The following is a 23,541-nucleotide window of genomic DNA, read 5'->3' on the forward strand; positions in this document are numbered from 1 at the left end:
ATCGGCTTTACAGCGGAGATGGAGATATGTTTGCAGTCGACACTGATTTAGAAAACATTAGTTTATTATTAAACAATTAAAATGCCTCGTTACTTTTTCAGACACATTTATTATCGTTAGCCGGCCAGATTATGCGTGCTTGAGCGCATGATTGGCTATTTTCCTCCATGCATCCAGTATTTTAGCAGAAATTAATATAAACCTGTGATTAGTCGACTAATTACATAAATGAATGACTACTAGTTCTCATCACTAGAAAAATCTTTAGTCGATGGCAACTCTAATCAATACATTTAGCTTACATTATTTACTTAATAATTAGTATCCAGCTCTTTATATTAAATTAGTTGACTGTTTTTAAGCCGACAATCCTTTATACACGTGAAGATTGTACTGTAACTTGAAGATTATTGTATTGTATTGTATATTGGTCATTATGGAAATGTCAATTTGTCTGTCCCTAGCCTTTACAGAAACATTACACTTGAAAAACACTTTAGGGTCACAATTTCTTTATATTTTAAAATAAATCAACAATTTTAAGTTATTTGAACAATTACACCTTCGTGAGCCATCAATGTGGCAATATTTTTTTTTTAAATAATTATATAGAATTCCAAGCTCCACAGATGTGCTCGTACCCACAGTCCCCACCAACGACTTTATTCTCGTAGAGTTTCGACTTTAATCTCGAAATATTTCGACTTTAATCTAGAAATGCTAGAATTTTTTTTTTTACGTTGCTGTTCAGGGCTTCCGTACTTCCTTATGTTCCCGAAGCCAAATAGGCTACCTTTTTTTAAATCTATATGCAATAATGAGTGAAGTGAATGAGTGAGAGTAAAAATGAAACGAGCGCAAATCCGTCTATGCGTGCATCTCAAATCAGAGCTTGCCAGAGTAATATCAACTCAAATAGGCTTCTACTACATGTTAGTTCTACGATATTATATCGTATAGGCCTATTATTGTATGTATATTTAAATTATTTTAAGCCTTGTACAATATGATAGGCTACTCGAATGAATGGAATAAGCACAGCACGGTCACAAATCAAACAGCGCGTCTATTGCCATCTCTGCGCGTCTCCGTCTCAGCAACCAAATCAGCTCTAATAGCCAATAATCAACTAAGATTAAAAAATTAACAATAAAGTCGCTGGAGAAATCGCCCCAGAAAGGCGGGTCTCTGGAGCAGTTTAGCCAATTGCTGATTTAAGATATAAATGTTTGACATAATCTGTAGCCAATCAGCGAGCTCCAATCAGGTCAGCTATTGGCGATTATTTTAGCGCCCCAAAGTGCGCACTGCGGTCAAGCCAGCCGCGGTTTGAAAATCCACGGTCAAGCCAGCCGCCAAAAAAGCATGTGCGCGCCTATTACTATGAATACGGTAATTTCAGTAACGGCTGCTAGAGGGAACGTGCTCTCTCCCCTATGTCTCTCTCTCTCTCTCTCTCTCTCTCTCTCTCTCTCTCTCTCTCTCTCTCTCTCTCTCTCTCTTCCTTTTTTCTTTCTTTCTATCTTTTTCTCTCTTTATTTCTCTTTCTTCCTTTTTTTCTTTCTACCTTTTCTCTATTTCTTCTTTCTTTCTCTCTTTCTTCCTTTTTTCTTTCTTTCTATCTTTTTCTCTCTTTCTTTCTTTCTTTCTTTTTTTCTTTCTATCTTTTTTATAGGTGTTTAAAGTAGAAAAATGACGTATGTCTCCAAAACGCTACAGTAAAATGGATTAATATGAGGTGTGTGTACTGTATGGGACGTCCTGTATTAAACCTGACCGTTATTTTTTTCTACTTATTAGAAATGAGGTCTTTATACACCTCTGAAGTCAATTAAAGTAACATATCTCCGAAATGCTACAGTAAAATGGATTAATATGAGGTGTGTGTACTGTATGGGATGTCCTGTAAACCTCAATGTTATTTATATATATCTATAATAATACATGACATCCTCGTGCAGATTGCTGCCTTGGCAAAGCGTGGAAATCAAGGCTGCAGCTAAAACGCGGAATGGAATTGAATTTATTAGGGCTTTTCTCAAGTGGAATGAATTTGACTGACGGCGCTCTGAAAAGTGAACAGACATATGCGCTGAATTACAGACGGTAGAAGTGAGTGGGTCCGATATCATTGGTCTTAAAAAGTGGGTGGGTCTTGTCTCACCCATATACAATGGTTCCGACGCCCATGTGTTAATATAGTATTATTACAAAAATAATATATTATAAAATGTATATGTTATTATTAGTAAACACACAGACACAAAAATGTCATGCTATTAGATAAAAAAATATATTATTCTTCCGCCAAGCAATGTAGTTCTCCAGAAGGCGAATGACGCAGTGGCGCAGTAATACTAATGTAATGCGGTCACTTGCACTGTGGCGTATATATGTTTGTAGAGTAATCAATCAGTCTGTAATGACGCCTTTCGCAAATCCTGCAAAGTTTTTTTATGTTTTCATTTTAAAAAGAATGTATGTACATTTATAACACTATACTCTGTATTATAATACATTTTCATCAAATTACAAAAAACTACAACGCTGCTGTGAGGCCGTTTCTAATAGCTAACGTGACAGCGGCTGTGGGAGTGAAGGGGAAGTTGACATCTTTTTCTCTTCCGAGTCCGAGTTTTTAAAGCTATGCTATGCAAGTGTATTAACAATTCAGACGTAGCCTACGTCATAAAACATGCTGAAATTTAAATAAAAAATGTGAATGCTTAGACAAACTGAACATTTATGATGCTTTTTGTCCTTTCAGTTCATACAAAAGTGCAGCATGAACATTATTTTGTCCATTTATGCTCCACCGAAGAAAGTCATATGAACAAAGGTGAGTAAATGATCAATTACAACATTGATTATCCATTCAAATTAGTGGCCCAGATTGTATAATATTTATTTAGTTTATATATAAAGCTTTCTTTGTCCAGAGAGACACGCATGCCAACTCTTACAGTACGTCATGAGGCCAAGTGCTCTGTTGTACGTCTGAATGAATGGAGGCATTTGATAAAACAACACTCTTTTATAATGGACGAGTTACAGTGTGCCAAAGCATAGACTGTAAAAAAAGAAAAGGATATGAATGAGTATATTATTGGCAAGATCAACATAATTCCATTGTTTACAAGAAAGCACATGTTGCTTCTGTATGTCAGTAATATATGTTCACTTGATAATGTATTTTAAGGTTTTATGTTATAACCTATAAAATTAGTCATTGTTATTTTATTTTTGCTGAAATAATGCAGTGCCAATCAGCGATAGGGTTCACTGAATCTCTAGACACGTCATTTTGATAATTTCTCTTTTATTAATGTAGAAAACAAAGTCGGACAAAGTGACACGAGTGCAAAAGCTAACAAAGATACAAACTGTACAATCAACACTAAAAATGTATTTATAAAAACAATGAACAACAATCCAACCACTAATTCTGAACATTAAAATAAATACTTTTTTATTGTCTTCATAAAATTATCATTCTGTTAATGCAGTTGTCTATAGAAAAATGTGTATCTCCAAAAATAGATTTTTCCATGGGAGTGTGTCAATATAGTTTCACAGTTCAGGCCAAGTTTTGTTAAACAGGGTTGTGTCCCAGATCTGAATACAACTGAAATGAAGATGCTGATTTTGTTTATAGAGTATAGGTTTCAGAATGTTAGTATACTTATCTAGTATACATAGGCCTAATATATTAATTCATATATTCTTCTGTATATAATTGACAGTGTAAAATAGAATGCAATAATGAACGCTACTTTTTGTGGGCAATATTGATTGTGGAAGTATGTTTCCCATTCATTTTCTCTATAGGATGAAAAGTCGAAGGTATAAGAATTTGTGCTTAATTTCTTTAATGAGGAAATTAACTACATTTCCCATAAGACATTGCAAATAATCGAAGCAAAAACAACTGTACAATATAAAACTATTGACTTTCAGCCACTGATTATAAGACATTTTAGGTTTATATATAAATAAAAATATTTAAAAACAAATATTAAATACAATACAAATATTTAAATGTATAAGTATTAGTATGTGGAAGGTAGAGAGGCCGACTCGATTAATAAATTTGCAATGCATCATGGGAGTGGGTGTAACTGGGACTTCTCTAATTGATCTCTCCTCAGAATTATGGGTAGTGTTTTTGAAATCACATTTACTTCTACGGAAACATAAAGCAGCGCTTTACTCAGACGAGGACTCTCTTAAAAACTGAACATTATTGATAAGAATCTAATTCTTTATAGAGAAAATGATTGATAGTTTTGCTTCCAGATCCCAGCTGTGGTATTATATTAAGATACCCTAATAAATATAGGTTAAAAAAAATAAATCTGTGGTATTTACTATTACCCATGACTGATGCCACAGTCATGGGGAATGTGCAAAATAATCAAACTCAATCCCTCAATGGGAAAGTTCTAGTAGGGATTTAACTCTGGTACTAGAAGAGACTCTTCTCCTTCGACGTATGCGGTGAAACTGTTGTTCCTGGAGCTCCAATCACAGCTGTCCGTCGTCACACTGTGAATGAGGAGACATAGGCAATGAACTAGAATGTACATTTCCAGAAGAAAATGTGAAGTGGTGCTTGCAGTGGCAAAACTCGTCAGTCGGTTGCTGGAGTGTGGTACATGATTGCATACGAACCAACAAACATGTCTGTACGATGTTTTGGTGCTGAGATATGGCTTATTCATGTGTTCAGGTGGTTGCTAGGCGGTTGCTAGGGTATTCTGGGCGGTTGTTAGGGCATTGCTAGGCAGTTACTAGGGTATTCTGGGCGGTTGCTAGGGCATTGCTAGGCAGTTGCTAGGGTGTTCTGGGTGTTGCTATGGTGTTGCTAGGGTATTTTGGGTGGTTGCTATGACGTTCCTAGGCGGTTGCTTCGGTATTCTGGGCGGTTCCTAGGGCATTGCTAGGCGGTTGCTAGGGTGTTCTGGGTGGTTGCTAGGGTATTCTGGGTGGTTGCTAGGGCATTGCAAGGCGGTTGCTAGGGTGTTCTGACTGGTTGCTAGGTGGTTGCTCCTCGTGGCCAAAAGTGACCAAATAAACCTCAATGAAATTTATGTGCTATAGGCCTATTTAATTCAATAAAATTATTATTTAATATTTTGCATTTTTGGGAGATTTCATGGTACTATAAATAATATTCACCTCTAAATTATGCACCATTTTATTTATTTCTATATCAGATTAGATTTATTTATTTATTTATGCAGTAAGTAAAAAATAAAGCAAAACTTTAAAGTCCCCCTGTTGTGAAAATCCAGCTTTTAATGTTTATATGTCTATGTGGTGTTTAAAAAAATGCTTTGTGTAAATTCATAAGTCGACAGCATTGCTGAGTATTTTCTCCTTAAAACTGCAGTGAACCAAAGACAGTCTCAAAAACACGGTTTGAAATCGCTGGTGTTTCTGACGTCACAAACTAGCTTGTAACCAATCAGATCAACGTGTGATCGTCAACGAGTGGATCTCTGAGTGAGTGAGTGAGTGAGTGAGTGGAGGCGGGGCTCATTTGCATATTCATAGAACCGCGTATACTACATGAGGCAAGGGTGTCGAGTTACATTCAAGATATTTTAAGGCATAAACATTTCAAGGAAAAAAACTTTAAATATGTAATTTTGGTGATCTGAGATGAGTTTTAAGGACTAAAATGATTTACTACACAGAGACTTTAAAATCCAATGAATAATTGCAGATTGGTGTCATCTAGTGGAAGGAAATAATGAAAATCATCTGTAATACCATGATGTGACCACTATTTACAGGGCTGTGTATACCATAGCTGCTGAGAACAGTGTTTTCAGACATATTTACTTACTTTATTGTTTTTTTTCATTTGGATATTTATTTAGACACGTTCAGACTACTGTTTTTGTTTGAAATTGTGATGTATAGTGTCAGTTTTTGCATTATTATAACAGTCAAACCTGAACACAGAGAATGCATAACATCAACCTAATAAAAAAAAAGTTACACAAATAATAAGAAATGATTTATCAGAGTTTCAGAGGTTAACACCTTAATTTCTGTTTTCTGCCTCATTGCTGATTTGTGGATGGTAACCCCTTTTTTTTTTTTATTGGCATTTCCCATTTATTTCTTATGGCGATAATTTTTGACCACCTGGTACTTATTTTTTAAGACCATTTAGCCATTTTCTAATCATGTTTTTTGTGTTTACATAGCCAGTGCCACAGAAGTCACCAAGTTTTGTACCATTCCAATGAAGTTACAATTTAAAAAAAAATCAAAACGTTAATTTTTTTGTTCATAAGTGACTGAAGAGCACCAGTGGGTTAATTCTTTAAATGTATGATGTTGTCTAACATCAGTCTAAATTAGAGAAACACAACTTTCAATTGAATTCAAAGTGTGTATAATTTCAGATGGTTTTGAATCATTTACAATGAGACCAGGAATGAAAGTGAATATTATGACTTGATTTGAAGTGATTCATTAAAGACTGAACACCAAACTTGACTGGCATACCTGGCTTGAATGTTTTGTGGGATGATACTCCATGCGAGGTCATCATCGCTGTCATAACGGCGCGGGTTGTCAAAGAAATAAGCTCTAGATGAGAACATGTGCCCAGGGATCACTGCTGCACTCTACCAACCGGAGAGATGAGACGGTCATGAACATGTCATTTAATCCTGTGATGTACAGTCTCATTTATACCATTTAAAAAATGTATAAATCCCGTACCCGATCCTGAGTTGGTTTACGGACTCTGAAAAAGTAGACCACCAGGGATGTGGGCAGCAGCTCCCAAACAAACAGGATCACCCCAAAAACCACATACCCAGCTTCGCCCAATGTTGACCTCAGATCTGCCTGTAGAATAAGATAAATCAGCAATATTGCCAAATTCACAGAGACACATTAACCCTATAAAGCCTGGCATGTGAAATAATAGTCAGAGAAAATATATAGATTTAAAAGGAACAGTTAATTGAACTTTTAGACAATCTAACACAAAGTTTGCACGTGTATTCATATTAAACATCAGGCTTTTATGTATAGTATAATATAGTGAGAATATGAAAGAAAAAACATCTCAGAGGCCAAAACTGAGCAGAAATATCAGTCGTCACTTTATCTGTCAATAATATGTCATACTAAGATGATATTTAAGTGATATTTTAGTTTTATGATCAAAGCTCTGTAGTTTTAAAACATATAATGCAACAATTAAACCTATAATGAACATATTTGATTCTAAAATTTTTCTAAAAAAAAATTGCATGGATAATCATCCATGCAAAATGAAGCTGCTTCAGTCCAATATTACTAACAATATCAAAGTTATTCTTGCGTTTACTTGATAAATTCAGTGCAGATTTGACAGCAGGAAATAACGTGAAGCTCGAGCTGAAGGAGGATGTTATACAATGTTATACGATTATACTAAAAGACTTTTATTGATAAAACAATCTAAACTATCAATCATCAGACAACAGAAGGACTGGGGGAGATTGTGTGCGACAGCAAAGTTGACCATGTTGATCAATTAGAGGGCTTAGAAATGTGTGCATCAAACACGAAACAGAATAGGGTTAATATATCATCATGAAAACAAAAGTACTAAAGACGCTTAATTTACTTCCATTTTAAGTGCATTATTGTAACTGCAATTTTTGTGCTTTTTTCTGTGCTAATTGGCATTTGATACAAAGTGATACAGTTGACACAAATATCCAGAGTGACTAGAGTTTAATTTGCATTGAACCTGGAACCTTTTTGACCTTTCTGTTATGGGTATTTGGCACATACTTGGTCTGAAACGTTGTACCAGTCGTAGTCGAATGAGTTGATGCTCTTGATTTTCGTCAGTGCCAGCACCACTAAGTTGTAGCACGCACGAGACGAGTACAGCAGGATCACCGTCACTCCGATTGCAGTCACCTGACACACAGATGATCCCTGGACAGAGGAGATGAGACGTGACATTCAGACTCAATTCTGGTACGAAACACCATCCAATTCATTTTACAATGGATAAAATACACATGGATTCAGATTGACTTAATTATCTATTCCACTCCATGGGGGTTTAAATAAAATAAAATAAAAACTCAGTTTAAAATGTGAAATAATGTTGTTATGAATCATTTTAAACTGGTTCCATGTTTGACAGTGTTCGTTTGCAACCCTGTGTGTAATGTGTTTGTCCGTTTTAACTGAGTAACGGAATATGCATCACATCCAAAAGTGTTTGGAGGGTTTAAAACTGCCCAACCGTCCAATTAATCTTCTTTAGATTATTATTATTATTATTATTATTATACATTTTATTTATAGGCGCCTTTCTTGACACTCAAGGTCACCTTACATCATCATCAACAATAACAAATTTAAAAAAGCAATGAGACACAAGACAATTAAAAAAATAGTGCAGTTATGGTCAAAGGGAATAAGCTATTCTAAACAGGTAAGTTTTGAGTTTGGATTTGAAAAGTGAAAGAGAGTCAATTTTACGGAGATCTGGTGGAAGCGAATTCCAGAGCTGAGGAGCAGAGAAACTGAAAGCTCTACTCCCCATAGTAACAAGGCGGACACGGGGAACAGTAAAATGAATAAAAGAAGAAGATCTTAGAGTACGCATGTGTGTGGGTATATGGAGGAGATCAGAAAGATATGAAGGGGCTAGATTATGAATGGCTTTAAAAGTAAGAAGAAGTATTTTGTAGTTGATACGATAAATAATAGGAAGCCAATGCAGCTGTTGTAGGATAGGAGTGATGTGATAAATAGAAGGGGTGCGAGTAATGATACGAGCTGCCGAGTTTTGGACCAGTTGAAGTTTATGAAGAGTTTCATGTGGGAGGCCAAACAAAAGGGAATTACAATAATCTAAACGGGAGGTGACCAGTGGCGGTTCTAGAGGGGGGGCCCGTGCCCCTGTGACAACAAGCTTGGCCCCCCTTGTGGCCCCCCTAAATGTGGAGTGTGAAATAATTTTTACAAAACTGTTTTTTTGCTATCGTTGTTATCGTTGTATGCGTATTATTTTTTTTTTATTATTCTATCTTTGTGGATTTGCTTGTTCACGTGACAATTCGCATCACATTCGCGGGAATCGCGGCAGAATAACGTCTGTCTCCTGCACGCGAGAGAGGAGAGAAGGCGAAAGCTGGTAAATGTCAGTTCAGTTGCAAGTTCATTCTTTATGTGCGTATGGGGTGTGCGATGTGTATTGTCTATTATGATATTGTAATCAATGTTTTAACTGTATACGAGGCACTGTGAGCTGACATCGCATTTGTCTATCGTTCTTTCACTGCTGTGTGCGGTTCATAGGTAGGCTATGCCCCCAAATTAGTTTATGTCTTATATTTATATCATATTATGTTCTTATATTAGAATATCACATCAGCAAGAGTGCCGTTTTCCCGTGCACAATTGCAACTGTGATATTGATGTTATACAACAGCTAAATTAACAATAAGTGAACATTGGGAGTTACCTTTTAGACACAATATTGTCAATATTGTTTGTTTTCCCTTTATTTCGCCGACTAGAATTTCAAAATGAAACCGTAGCAGAGTCTCAACGCAACAGACAGCGATGATTTATTGACTGAAATCCGCGTTTTGAAGGAATCACTTGCTCCTTTCCCGAATGAATCAGCCGTTTTCAAATCCGTTGAATGAATGAATCCCTCAACTCACTTATTAAGACCGTGACCTTTTAAGATTAAGACCTTTTAGTTTCATATTTAAAGTAGCCTTTAATTAGAACATTACAATTAGAAATCATTTCATATTTAAATATTGATTTTTAAAAAAATCTCATAGCTTTATTTATGCAATTATAAATGGAATGTAAATATATTAATGCCACTTCTGTCCCACCTCTGCACTGCAAAGATGGATTTTGATTAAATTATTTCATTTGACAGGTAACAGTGGTACTGTATAATTATTGTATAATTAAGTATTATTGTATAAATACGTATAATTACTGTATAATTTGTTTGTTAGTATTTGACATAAAAGGTGATTCATAACTCTAAATAAGTTTAGAAAGAATGTCCATATATAGGTGAAAATGCCCCTGGAAATCAATTTAAGGTGGCAAATTAAATTAATAAAAAATTAATGAAAAAATTAATTTCGGTCCCTGCTGTTAACTGACCACTGCATAGAATATTAAAAAATATGAATATCTTTGTGAGTCTGCTGTCAACAACAGGCCTAAACCAGCCATGTCACCAGCACAAAAACACAATCAGTAAAATATCATCTAATTATCAACAAAACATTGAAAATATTGTGATATATTTTGTCAATATTGCACACCCCTAATGTACGGTATGAATTTTGATTTCTTCAGGTCTTAAAAAGGCTTAAATTTGACTTTAAAAAGTGTGCAGGAACCCTGTAAACGGTTAGACATAGTTACCTAGCAAGTCAGTTATTTTCAGTAAATGAATTAATACGCTTCTTGGTCCCCATTGCTTTTGCTCTATAGTTCTCACCAAAATGAAGAGAAAGAAGGACATCATGTCAATTACAGTTACTCTGACTAATACTGAATATGTAATGCAAATGTAAAAATATAATGGAAATGCAAATACATTGTCGAATGATTATAAACATGGTATTTTGCCTGTTAATGCCTGCAGTGCAGTGCAGAAAATGATATGACAACAATAAGGTCTAAATGTAACTGGCCCCTCTAACAGTACAACTGGGCCCAGCTTGGCCCCCCCAGTTGAAATGGTCTAGAACCGCCACTGGAGGTGACTAAGCTGTGAACAAGAATGGCAGTGGAGTGCGGCGTGAGGAAAGGACGCAAACGGTTGATATTACGAAGATGATAATAAGTAGACCGAGTAACGTTGTTAACATGAGATGTAAAGGAGAGGGTGCTATCAAAGATGACACCCAAACTCTTAACCTGAGGGGAGGGGAAAATGGAGGAGCTATCAATAAGAATAGAGAAATTATGGATTTTGTTTAATGTTGATTTTGTACCTATAAGAAGCAATTCTGTTTTATTACTATTTAGTTTAAGGAAATTTGATGTGAACCAGGATTTTATGTCAAGAAGGCAGTTAGTAAGGGAAGATGGTGGAAGTGTGGAATTAGGTTTAGTTGAAAGATAGATTGACATATAGTGGACTTGGGAAGACTGGCACATTTTCAAACGACAACATGCTTTTTAAGACTGAAAATTAAACCAAGATAATGTATGGAAAATACACTGTAAATGCTTTTCCATGCTATCTTTTTATAAGAGACAGTTTCCTTCTGGTTAGCCCATTAAAATGCATTGCCTGTTGAAATGGATCATTCGTTTGTGCTGAGATTCTAGGATTCAAAAACTTGCAACCCAGCTAACAGGGAACGGTCTCAGAACTTTAGTAAACATTTTTAAAATGTTACTTCTTGTTTCAGAATGTTCAGAGAACTTTCAAAAGTAACATTCTCATAACGTTTGCAAAACAGAATGTTCATTTAATACTCGCGTAACCAAGAAAATACATTCAGAGAACATTCATAAATAACGTTTTGATATTTAATGAGAATGTTAGCAAGATGTTGCAAAGTTCTCGTCTTTTATAAACCATCATCTGTATATATTGTAGTATATTCATGTTGACTATACTTGATTCTGATTGGTCAATCGCCCCATCCAGCGGTATGTGGTTCTCAGAACTTTAGTAAACATTTTTTAAATGTTACTTCTTGTAAATGAAAATGTTCGCAAGATGTTGTAAAGTTCTCGCCTTTTATAAACCACACCTCCCTTCCTCTGTATTGTAGTATATTCATGTTGACTTTATTCTTGCTTTATTACACGAATACTTGATTCTGATTGGTCAATCGCCCCATCCAGCGGTATGTTATTCCTCGATAACAACCCCTGAAAACAGATAATAGGCTAATCCGGGTAAATACTTTGTGTACAGTTATTTAATTATGCCATCCAGTATCGAGGACTCGCTCTCTCTTGTTTCATACAAACGCAGCTGCTAACATCTTGCGACTATTGTTTTGTAAACTGTTGGATTATAAGATAGAAACAAGTACGATTTTAAAACAGTTTCATCTCATATTCAATATATCTTATCCCCATAATTATTTATGTGGCGAAATGCTGTGTAATAAGTGATATGAACGTGCGGTATTTCTTAAATGTCCGTCGAGATTGAACTTCCCACACTAGCAACTGCTCTCTCCGCGGAAGCTTTGCATTTAAAGACCTAATCAAATATTTAGACTCAGATCAATATTTTATGTCTTGATTATTTACTTATGTGGCAAGTAGCTGCGTAATAAGCAGGATAATGTACATCAGCAGCCGGTTGTTATCTCAGAATAAACCCCCTTCAGGTTGATGCAAGACCCTGATCGGGGTTTATTCTGAGATAACAACCGGCTGGATGTACATTATCCCTTACATATAACGTATCACAGCTTTCTGTTTTGTTTTGTCATTTGTGTTTTTGTGTTTCATTACCTTGGACTCCAGGTAGATGTTGGCCAAAGACATCTTGGCGATCTTGTAGAGACACAGAGAGAGTGAGACGGCACAGAGGACAAACAGAGTATCATTGATGGCCACGCGCACCAGCACGACAGTCTCTGTGTCGGTGTTTGTCATCTTCACCAGCAGCGCGCAGGTCAAGTTCACCAGCAAGAAGATGATGCTAATGCACAAGAAGAGCAGGTACAGCGGCAGCCTGACGACACGAGACATACATCATTAAAAAAGATAAACAACAGTACTTTTAGAAGTACAGAAGTTTCAGATGATAATTGTATGGATTCATATTCACCTGTATTTCTGAAGTTCTGGTGAATATTTAGACTTCGCCTTGAAAATGACCTATCCCAGAAAACAAGTTAGTGTGAAATAAATAGCATATGACACATTCAGGATCATAACATTCAGGTCACCACACACTTTGATCTTAACATAGACAAGATTGTTAAACAAGCGCTTTTCAGGTTTACTGCTCGCCTCCATTATAAACATTGACATGCCAACATGTTCATATCATATAAGATCTGATTTAGGCAGTTTGAGGGACTAAAGTGTGTGATTATATACTGTAAAAAGTGAAAATGTACAGTTGCTACCTTAAAGAGTTATTCCAACCTGATCTGACCCTGAAAAATTACATTGGTGTGAATGAAATTATTAATCAGATTATTTTTTTTACTTAAAATTTTTGACCTAAAACTAAAAAAAGTTAATTCTACAAAGTAAAAGCTCTTTTATTCCAAAAATGCACTGTAAAAAAAAAAGCCAGTGACAACAGTATAGTATTTTTCTCACCTGTTCTTACCCGTATATAAGTAAGTGGACGTGCTCGTTGAACATTTAAAATATGTATTGTTGCTTTAAATCTAAATTAGTTGGTAGGTATGGTGTAAATAATTCACAGGTTTTTACTGCAGTGTCTTTTACAGTGTAGTGTAAATGCATCAGACCGCAGTGAATGATTTCACTTCTCTTTTTTTTCTCACTTTGCACTCCCACACATATGATTCATTTGCAAGTGCAGCTTTAATCACAATAAAACAGGAAGAATAATTTTACACTGCAACAACATTCAAACAAAATCAATTGTGAGAATGTTCAATACATGTAAAACTGATTTTTAAGTGACATAAGCCCTAGTGTGGGTGTGAATCAATAATAACAAACTCTTAAAGAAGATGATTTGGACGTTTAAGTGGTTTTTTAACCCTCCTTACACTTTTTGATGTGATGCATATTAAAACAGACAAATGCATTACATACATGGTTGCAAAGGCACATCTTAGGGCTGTGTAACGATTAATCGCATCCAAAATGAAAGTTTGTGTTTGCATAATATATGTGTGTGTACTGTGTATAATTATTGCACACACATGCATGTATATATTTGAGAAATATTTGCATGTGAATACTGTATATATATTTATATTATAAATATTTTATATAATAAAATAAAACACATTTCTCTTAAATATATACATGCATGTGTGTATTTATATATACAAAATAATCATACACAGTACACTCACATATATTATGTAAACAAAGTTTCATTTTGGATGCGATTAATCGTTGCACAGCTCTAAATATAATACTAAAATAACACTGGAGGTGGTTGGATAAATAAGGATTGATGTGAAGGAAAAAAAAGAAAGTCGTTTCACTTTAAGTTAATACAACAGATAATTTCTCTTTAGAATGAATTTATGCGTAATCAGATCAGGAACAATATGAAAATGTATACATGATGTAAGCGACAGAATATCTTCTTTTGCTGTGCAATATCCTTTTTTTTGTGAGTGTTAATCCGCTCTCACAAACTTACATGTGACCTGCAGTCTTAAAACCAGATTTTACCATTGCCACAGTAGCAAGGTTCAAAGGACGCTTGTGTGTAACTCACCTGTGCGAAGTAGAGATTCATGAGGCTGAGAGTGAAGAACTGCAGGCAGACGGGGAAACAGTAGAGCAGCCAGAAAGAAAAGGGTCCGAGTGTGTTTGCGGTCACACAGTTTCTGAAATAAAACGAGAAGAGAAGCGCACGCAGAGCCGCCCACAGCAGACACAAGAACAGAAACACAGTCTGGTAGCTGAAGCGTTTGTGTCTGTATCTCAGCACCAGCCACAGCTGCGCGTACACGAACGCAAAGAGCAGTGTGTAGAAGACAGTGTATGCCACTGTTAACCCCAGCATCACGAACGGTGGCACGGCCGGGCTGAAGGTCGGCAGAGGAGAGAGAGGCTCGTTCTCCATCTGTCTCTTTTCCTCCTGGGCTTTTCCTCGTGTGCCGGCTTCTTCGGCTCCTCCTTTTCGTGTTTAAACGCCTATAGACGAGAGAACGAGCTTGCGAGAGCAGCGCTGGGATTTAGGGGAAGGAAATGAGAATGAAAGAGGAAAAGAAAGCATGTAGCAGTTCCTCGTGCATGAACCGCATTCAGCTGGAAGGAGGGCGTATAATATTGTGCAGCGAACAGTGAAATCTGGAGGAAGGGAGGGAGAGAACGAGGGAGGACGGACTCAATGACGCTGTGTTGACGTGCTTTACTGTACCTTTAACCCTGCTCACGCTTCCCACGGGATGCTTATGCTTCTTTTTCTTCCCAATATATGGCAGGTTTGCACATTCAGCATCTGCACGTACATAATGAACATAATGAAACAACTTTATACTGTACAAACCAGGGGCAACTACAACCAATTGCAACTACTTTTTTTTGGAGCATTTTCCTTCTGTTAGACCTAAATCTCCATCTATTTTTTTACTTAACACTGTCTTTTTTGATTTTAGAAACATTTACATTAAAACATAAAAAAAAAGCAACAACATCTATACTATACACATGTCAAAACAATGGTACATTAATATCATGACATGGTGCATGCTACGCCTGGTTGCACAGAAAATAAACTATTTGGTTCAGCTTCCTTCAAAAATCCTATAAAGTTATCTCCATCTATTTTACTAAATTATATAACAGTATAGAAACTTGATTCTTGGGTTAAACTGAAAGATTTACAGGTTTGCACGGATCTGCACATGAAGCTTCATTAGAGCAAAGCCTTTGTTATTTACTTTACATAATGAGACACCCATTACATATTTTTATATGCAATTTTAGTATAAATGGCAATTTGGGCAATTGCCTCTTTTCTGCATTTTCTTTTATGATTTAATAATTTTATATAATAAATATTATATTTAATATTATTGTTTAATATTATAATAATTATAATTATTACTATTAATTAATCATTCTTATTCAATTATTATTTAATTTATTATTGAATTGTGAGTTATACGAATTTTATATATTGGAATTAGTGTAAATCCTTTTCATTAAAATATAGAAGTATTATATATTATATTTTATATTATAATCTAATAAATCAAATTTTATATTTTATTTCATAGAATATCTTATTTCAGCCTAATTTCAAATATGTAAATGATTTTGATATGTAAATGTGACAGTGTGATAATCTGTCATTCATGTCAGCTGTTAGCCAGCAATTAGCATACAAAATTAGCATACATTTCATACCATATTTTTTGGTGTTGAAATTGAAAGTGAAAAGATCATACTGTAATTCTTTTTCTTAGGCAGAGAGAGAGAGAAAATGTTTCTATGAAGTGTTATTTTAGTGTTAATTATATATTAATTAATTAATTTTAGTACTAATTATATTTATTAATATTTTGAGCAAGCTTTTTTTAATTTAATTTTAAGTTTGAGTAATTTTTATTAGCTTTTTATATTTCTATTTAGCTTTTATTTTTATTTCAGTTATAGTTCTAGGTAGATCTTAAAAATATTTTATTTCAATTAGTTTAAGTTCAAGGTTTTCATCTATTATTTTATTGCATTATATATTATATTTTTTATTATAATCTAATAAATCAAATATTATATTTTATTTCATAGAATATTTTATTTCAGCTTAACTTAAAATATGTAAATGCATTTTTAATAGTTTTAGTTAACAATAACAGCACTGAATAAGTCTGACCGGTTTGTGATGGAAGAAATATAGTATATCACAGTTGTACTAAAATTATTTCTAAACCTTTATTTTCTGCTTAACACACGTCTTTATTTTCATTTACGATGCTGTATAGTTCTTTCTTGTGAATTTGCCAAAATCAAGCGAAGCTAATTAATATTCAGACTGGCGTTTTTTTGACTCGACTTGTGTTTTACTGTAACCTCAGTACAGGCTGATTAAATCTCTGGTCTGAAGGATATATGACTTTTAAGCGTCTGGTTTCATCACCACAAGCCTCCTCAAGCCGTGAGAACCTTCTCTGTGTCTGCGCCTCGACGTGGGACTATATTTGTGAATTATTGCTGATGTAGCGTGGGTTCTCCTTCAACATGGCAGCAATATAAGTCAGTGACATGCAACTTGGCCCAGATGTCAGAGGTCAAGTAAATCAATCAACAGAGTGAAAAGTATTAGATTATCAGAGTGAAAAGTAGACCAATACATTATAAGAAATAAACGTCTATTGAATGTAGAAAAGCACTTGCTGTGTTTTGAATGCTGGTCCATGGCACGGGTTACTTCTTATATTCGAGGATAGTCTTTTCTTCCCTATTGTGACGTATATCCAATGCTTCTCAAACAAGAACAAATCTAGACTTGATTTTGTTCAGTGGAAATTGATTGGATCGTTGTGGTTTGCTAATGCTGAGATCTCATATGAGTGACAGGTTGTCCAGTGGAGTAATAATCACATTAAGGTCATGTGATGTACTTATAATGGGGAATGCATGCATGTTTCATATGTATCTCAGATTATAATTTTGATCTAAACTTTGATTTTGATATAAAAGTTAATATAACAGATAATAATATAATATAATACACAGATAGTGAAATATTTTATGTGTAAAAATAGACTTAAAATTGAACTCCTTTTCATTTTAGGTGAAATGTTGACATGTTCTTGTTGACTGACCATAAATACTATAGTCTAGCAGGAGAAATATTTTCCCATGTACCCGTTTGGCCTTTTTTTTGTAACCTGTTTTTTTTGGGACTCCAGTGGTGAAGATGGTAAGCTGCAAATGAGACCAATTCCAGTTTAATATTCAACAGAAACCAAGCTGCCATTATAACATACTATTCAATAATTTGACCCTCGTTACATGAGGACTATGCAAACTTCATAAAGGCTTCTTCCATGGTCTTGTCTACAGCCCTCAGGATACCAGAGATGAAGCAGGAATAATGCTGTTGAGTGTTGAATGTGACTTATGTTATCTAAGCTTTGAAGTTTCACAACATTAATCATATGCAATATTAAAACTTTGTTCAATATAATTACCTGGAGTAGTTCCGACCATCAAATGCGAAGAACAATCCGGCTGTGTTTCCATTGAATTTATGGAAGAGCGCCAGGTTGTTGATCTTCACAGAAAAAAGTAGCATGAAAACGTGCCTTTTTTTAAATTTAAAAAAAAATGTAAAAAAAATGCAATGTACTTATATAGGAGACAAGGATTAAATATTAAATATCATTTATTTAATACCTAAAAATGCTTATTCGTGGTTGTCATCACGTGACAGTGTGGAGGAGAAAGAACAGTGTTTTTATTTTATTTTATTTGGTTTTCGTTAAAAACAGATTCGGAAAGAAGACTGGACTGTGTTTTAATTCAGGCCTATTGATTTGCAATAATTGTTATAATATGGATGTTTTTGTTAATTCAACTCTTGACTATTGTGGGTCTATTTGCTCTTTTTTATAAGCTGCTCTTTGTTGTTATTAAAAGTTGTTCGGGCTGGGATTTTATTTAATTGATTTGTGTGCCCGAAAACTGTTCTGGATGTTTATGTTAATTGACTTCTGTTTGACTGTTGTATTTGCACTTTTTTATAAGCTGCTATTTGTTGCTAATAAAAGTTGTTAATATTGTGCATGTTATGTTGTATTAGTATTAGTGTTTGGTATTCGGTTTCTGAACGGTGTAGGCACAAGCCAACAGTTTGGTGACGCCGTCTGAGCCTTACGTCATAATTTTTAATTAGTCACGCCCCGTATACCGTGGTAAATAGGGAGGAGGTTTGACGGTATCAAAATTTGGATACTGCCCAACTCTAGTCTCAACCATTGCACTTATGGTTAGTGATCATGCTGAGGTAGTTCACGGCAGTGTGGAACTGCCCTGGGAGGACTCGGTGGTGCTTGTACTTCTCCCTGAACTTCCAGACAAGTGGCAGAGCCTTCATGCACACGGTGTTGATGGTAATCTTCTGACCGACCTCAGCGGTAGCTTCCCCAGACTGTCCTGTAGTCCTTAAAAGTCCTGTTTGCTAGCATTAGTCAAAGGAGCTAACCACCATGTCTCTACGATGTTCTGATGCAGAGATATAGGTCTTGCTAAACGGTTGCTAGGTTACTGTTTGGTTGCTAGGGTGTGACTTAATAGCTGCCAATGATGAGGCTGCTTGTTAGTGTGAATGATATAAACCAACTGCAATCCCTCTATGACATTCGGATTAGAAGATATCCTTCTTTTGGTTTGGGTTGCTAGGGTGCTCGACAATGGTTGCTAGGGCATGGCTAGGAAGTGTTGAAGGTGATTCGTGATTTGCTGTTTACTGAGTCAAATGAGCTCACACTCATGTTTCTATGACACTTTAATCCAAGGATATCCCTTTGACCTCTTGTTGCTAGGGTGCTCTAAATGGTTGCTAGGGTGTGGCTTGATAGTTTCATGTTGATCCTGAGAGACCACCCCGTGTCTTTTTGACACTGTGATCCAGAGTTATGTTCAATACAAAAAAGTCCTATGCAAATTACATAGTAGGATAAACACGTATGCGCAATCCCTGTTTCATGGGCCGTCCCTTCACCACAGTTTGTCTATGGGGCAACTTTGGGCAGCTGTTGCCCCCCAGGGGTACAATTTACACCCCATTGTGAGGTATGTTATTACAGAGCCTGCCAGCCTCTTCAAATGTGGTAACCCATATGTTTCTACGAAATCCTCGCTCAGAGCTATGACTCACCAAAATCCGTTGCAATGTTAAGTCTATGGGATCTTTTGCCCAATTTTTTACCGGCTGGGCGAACATCGTACGCCCGATCGCTTAAAAAAAGATATAGCACACCTTTCCTCAATAATCCGCATGATTTGACGCCTCATACATGGGTCTATAACAAACAGGTCTAACGCAGGAAACAATTAGCCTATTAGCGTTATGAGCCTAAAAATTGTTATTTGCCTATTTTTCACCAATCAAGACTGATTGTACCATGTCAATGACCTTTCCATTTGATTCCTGGTGTCAGAATTATATGAAAAAGTGGGTTCATTTGTCTTTGTATGTTGTGTGGTTCAGGAGATATGAAAATCTGCATTTTTCGTCCCTAGCAATGACATCACTTCAAGATGGCCGCCAAACGAACCCCCATGGGACATTAGTTGACACCATTAGGGTCCCAAAAAAAAAAAAAAAAAAAGGTTACAAAAAAATGCCAAACGGGTACATGGGAACCTATTTCTCCTGCTAGACTGATATAATTATTATTATTTTTTGATATTCTTGCATTATTGTTCAAATTAGAGTCATGCTCTATTATGCTTAAATTTCATGGATTGAGGAAAAAAATCATTAAAAACTGTCTTCCTTTTAATTTGAAGTGTGAACTTAAATTTAATCGGCCACAATTTAAATGAAATTACAGAAAGAGGAACTAAAGATGTTAAACACAATCATACAACAGAACAGAGGGAACTGAGTCCAACACAGCAACTAAAATATTCAGATTATTCGTATGTGTTTTGTTCAAGGTTTCCATCTGGTAAACGCACTTCATGTTGTTTCGCTCCACTTTGAAGATTTTTGTTGTCATTGAGAAATGATGATGGAAATTGATGCTTGCGTTATAAAATGCATGTATATAGTTAAACATATTTATAAAATAAAATAAATACAGATGTCTAAAGGTGGAATTTCAAACATTCCTGGAAATGGCCCAAATGTTGTGTGCATATTAAATGAATTCATTCTGACAGTTGCATGAATTTCTTTGAACTTAATTCCATTTTAATATTATGTGCTTTAAGTCAAATTTAAATTCTGCATTCAAATTTTATCCATTCAAATTTAGGAATCAGAATTAAATTGGAATTACAATTCATTCTCACTTCAGTTCTAAATGCTTGTAGAGATATTATTGACCAGTAGATGGCGGTGTTATTTAATGTTTCACAGCACCTTGTTTATTTGTTTTAACTTCATGTTGTTTAATACTAACCCCAATGCCCAATTAACTAAATTAACCATCCAAATCAATTAGTTTACATTCATATTTATCACTTGACAGTGAACGATAATCTGGAATGCTGTTGTGTCACTGTTCATTTGCACACAGTACAGTGAACTCAGGATATTATTGGCAATTATTGTGTCGTTTCAAAGGGAGTGTGATTGTGCCAAAAACAAGGCCTTGCTCTGATGGTCTTTTGGATGGTGCTCAATTATTAAATCATCAAAAGATCAGTCGCTGATGTTTGTTTAATGTTGCAGCTTTAATTATGCAACATGATGTTAATGAGTAGAACTACCTGATTTGCTGAGACAATAAGCGTTGTCATAAATATTTTAATTAGATTATGTGACTGGATGCCCCATGAAAATAATAATAAAAAAATAATGGCATAATATTAATAGTAAAAAAATAAAAATCCATGAGCCAAGCATTTTCAATCATGACATGGAAAGAAGCATTTTTCTTTTTTCTGTGGAACAACATATTAATATGTTCAAACTACACTTTTTCCAGACAATGTAAGTACAAACACACACACACACACACACACACACACACACACACACACACACACACACACACACACACACACACACACACACACACACACACGCTCACATATGAGTTGCAGTAGAGAAAAGACGTATACATTAAGGATATATTATTGTATGAAACAGCATAGTTAGTATGCTATATATAGGGTACACACACACACACACACACACACACACACACACACACACACACACTTGGCTGTTTTAGATATGTTTCCCACTATGACAACTTGCAAAATAAGATTTGTTTATATGCAGTAACTGACTTTAAGAAGTAGCCTACTTTTTAAATGTTTGAGCTCACTGGAGTAAATTACCATATATACTTTAAGAAGTACTGACAGCTAAACCCGGACTTTTGTAAATGTACTGTACATGTGGTATATTAGTATTGCTCATTTTATGTTAATACAGTAACACAAGCAATATAATCTGTAACTTTGTAAACATTGTGCCGGAGAGTGAACTCGCGCATCAGCGTAACAGTTTCAGGGAGGAGCGCGCGCCTCTAAATCGGACACGCGCTTAATCTTCAGTGCAGTCAGTCTCTCTCAGGCAGCTTCAGGTTCGGTTCGGGTCTGGAAATGGGTCGGCAGGGGCAGAGATGGTCAGTGTGGATCCTGTTATTCGGATTGTCAGTGTCTGTTAGCGGGATAACACGACAGGAACTTTTTCCATTCGGGAGGAACGCAGGCGATCAGGCTCTTAATGAAGGGAACGATGAGACGCACGAGATCAGTCTGGAAAAGCCCGTCACGTTTTACGACGGACAGTTCAACGAGATTTACGTGAGTGTTCCAGATATTTATCATATTTGCTTCTACTGTACTGCGATACATATGATTCAGGAATAATATTACCCTAGAACAACATACTTTGACATTAACTATTAAAGTTAAAATTGAAATAAATTGTAATTATTAATTTAATTGTCAAATTAAATTTGGCAAACATACTATGGTAGTTAAATTGCCCTTCAGGATGCAAGTTTCTTGGTGTGTGTGTGTGTATATACTATATATACACACACACTCCCAAAAAGCTGGGTTGTTGCAACCCAAATTTTTGTCAAATACGAAAAAACCCAACAGTTGGGTAAAAAATGTAATTTAAAAAAAAAATATTCAACGGTTAGGTTTGACCATATTTGACCAAAATTTGGGTTGAAACAACGCATTTTTTGGAGTCTATGCACACACACACACACACACACACACACGCGCGCGCACACACACACACACACACACACACACACACACACACACACACACACACACACACACACACACACACACAGACAGCTGTCCAGTGGCAACATTAATGTGTGTACTGTTTGTAGATCAGTCAGGGTGTTTTCCAAAGTAAACAGAAAAAAGTCTTATAAGTTCACGTTGCAAACGCTTTGCTGTTTGTTTTTACCGTGTTTTATTGCCAGCTGATTTTATTGAGACAGATTAAGCACAATAGCAGCACATTTGGCAATGAAACGGGCAACACAGAAAACAGCTCATTATACTCCTCCTAAAATAGAAATGTGGTGTTCCAGTGCTAATTGAGTAATAGATCATTTAACAAGTTATTTCAAGGTTGCCTACTAAAAGCCGGTTTATTATCCAGTCGACTGATCTGTCACTATTAATATTATTAATACTGAACTATTACTACTAATGTGGAGTGTAATTTATTGTAATTTTGGCATTTTATACAGTATAGATGTTATTTTATGCATGCAACATATTCAATGAGAACAAATGTAGGACAGGATGTGATTTTATTCACTGAGAATTGAGTGATTGATTGCATTGATGAATCATTAACTATTAGAGTAGGAATGTTTATCATAAAAGTAAAGAGTCAGTTTTGCTTTCATGAGTGATTCTGTAGTGAAATACTCCAGACACATTCCTGCATATCTGTTATTGATCGGGTGGATTGACTCACGGACCATTTTAGATGCTTTAAAATGTGGATGGAGGACTCGTACATCTTTATGGGGAATTTTCTCTGAGGATTTGACTAACAATAACATTCATAATTACAATCCCTTGAATGCTTCCTTTCCCACATGTTTCCTTTGCCAATTTCCTTTCCAGGAGAAGCATTTCTATTTGAGCTGTTGTGGTTCTTACCATGAACTCTTCTTTATTTTAGCAGAATGCATTGCATCTTTT

At 35.5% G+C, this 23,541-nt stretch overlaps 2 protein-coding genes across 2 annotated transcripts in view; one reads left to right on the plus strand and one right to left on the minus strand.

The window, feature by feature from the left end:
• Positions 1-3,667: 3,667 nt before the first annotated feature.
• On the minus strand, positions 3,668-14,966 carry gpr137ba (G protein-coupled receptor 137Ba). The gene is made up of 7 exons (XM_077217491.1): positions 14,435-14,966; positions 12,824-12,873; positions 12,505-12,727; positions 7,810-7,959; positions 6,742-6,870; positions 6,523-6,644; positions 3,668-4,545 (listed from the first exon to the last, which is right to left on the minus strand). The coding sequence occupies exons 1-7, from the start codon at positions 14,783-14,785 to the stop codon at positions 4,443-4,445; spliced, it is 1,128 nt and encodes a 375-aa protein (XP_077073606.1). The 5' UTR covers positions 14,786-14,966; the 3' UTR covers positions 3,668-4,442.
• Positions 14,967-21,823: 6,857 nt separating this feature from the next.
• The window catches only part of nid1a (nidogen 1a), a 45,276-nt gene continuing 43,558 nt past the window's right edge, over positions 21,824-23,541 (plus strand). The window contains exon 1 of the mRNA XM_077217490.1: positions 21,824-22,158. Coding sequence (XP_077073605.1) covers positions 21,955-22,158 — 204 coding nt within the window. The 5' untranslated portion in view covers positions 21,824-21,954. The remainder of the gene's footprint in view (positions 22,159-23,541) is intronic.

The sequence above is a fragment of the Siphateles boraxobius genome, unplaced genomic scaffold (genome assembly GCF_051911475.1).
Source record: "Siphateles boraxobius isolate OS27281-9 unplaced genomic scaffold, OSU_SipBor_1 73, whole genome shotgun sequence".
NCBI classification, from domain to species: domain Eukaryota; kingdom Metazoa; phylum Chordata; class Actinopteri; order Cypriniformes; family Leuciscidae; genus Siphateles; species Siphateles boraxobius.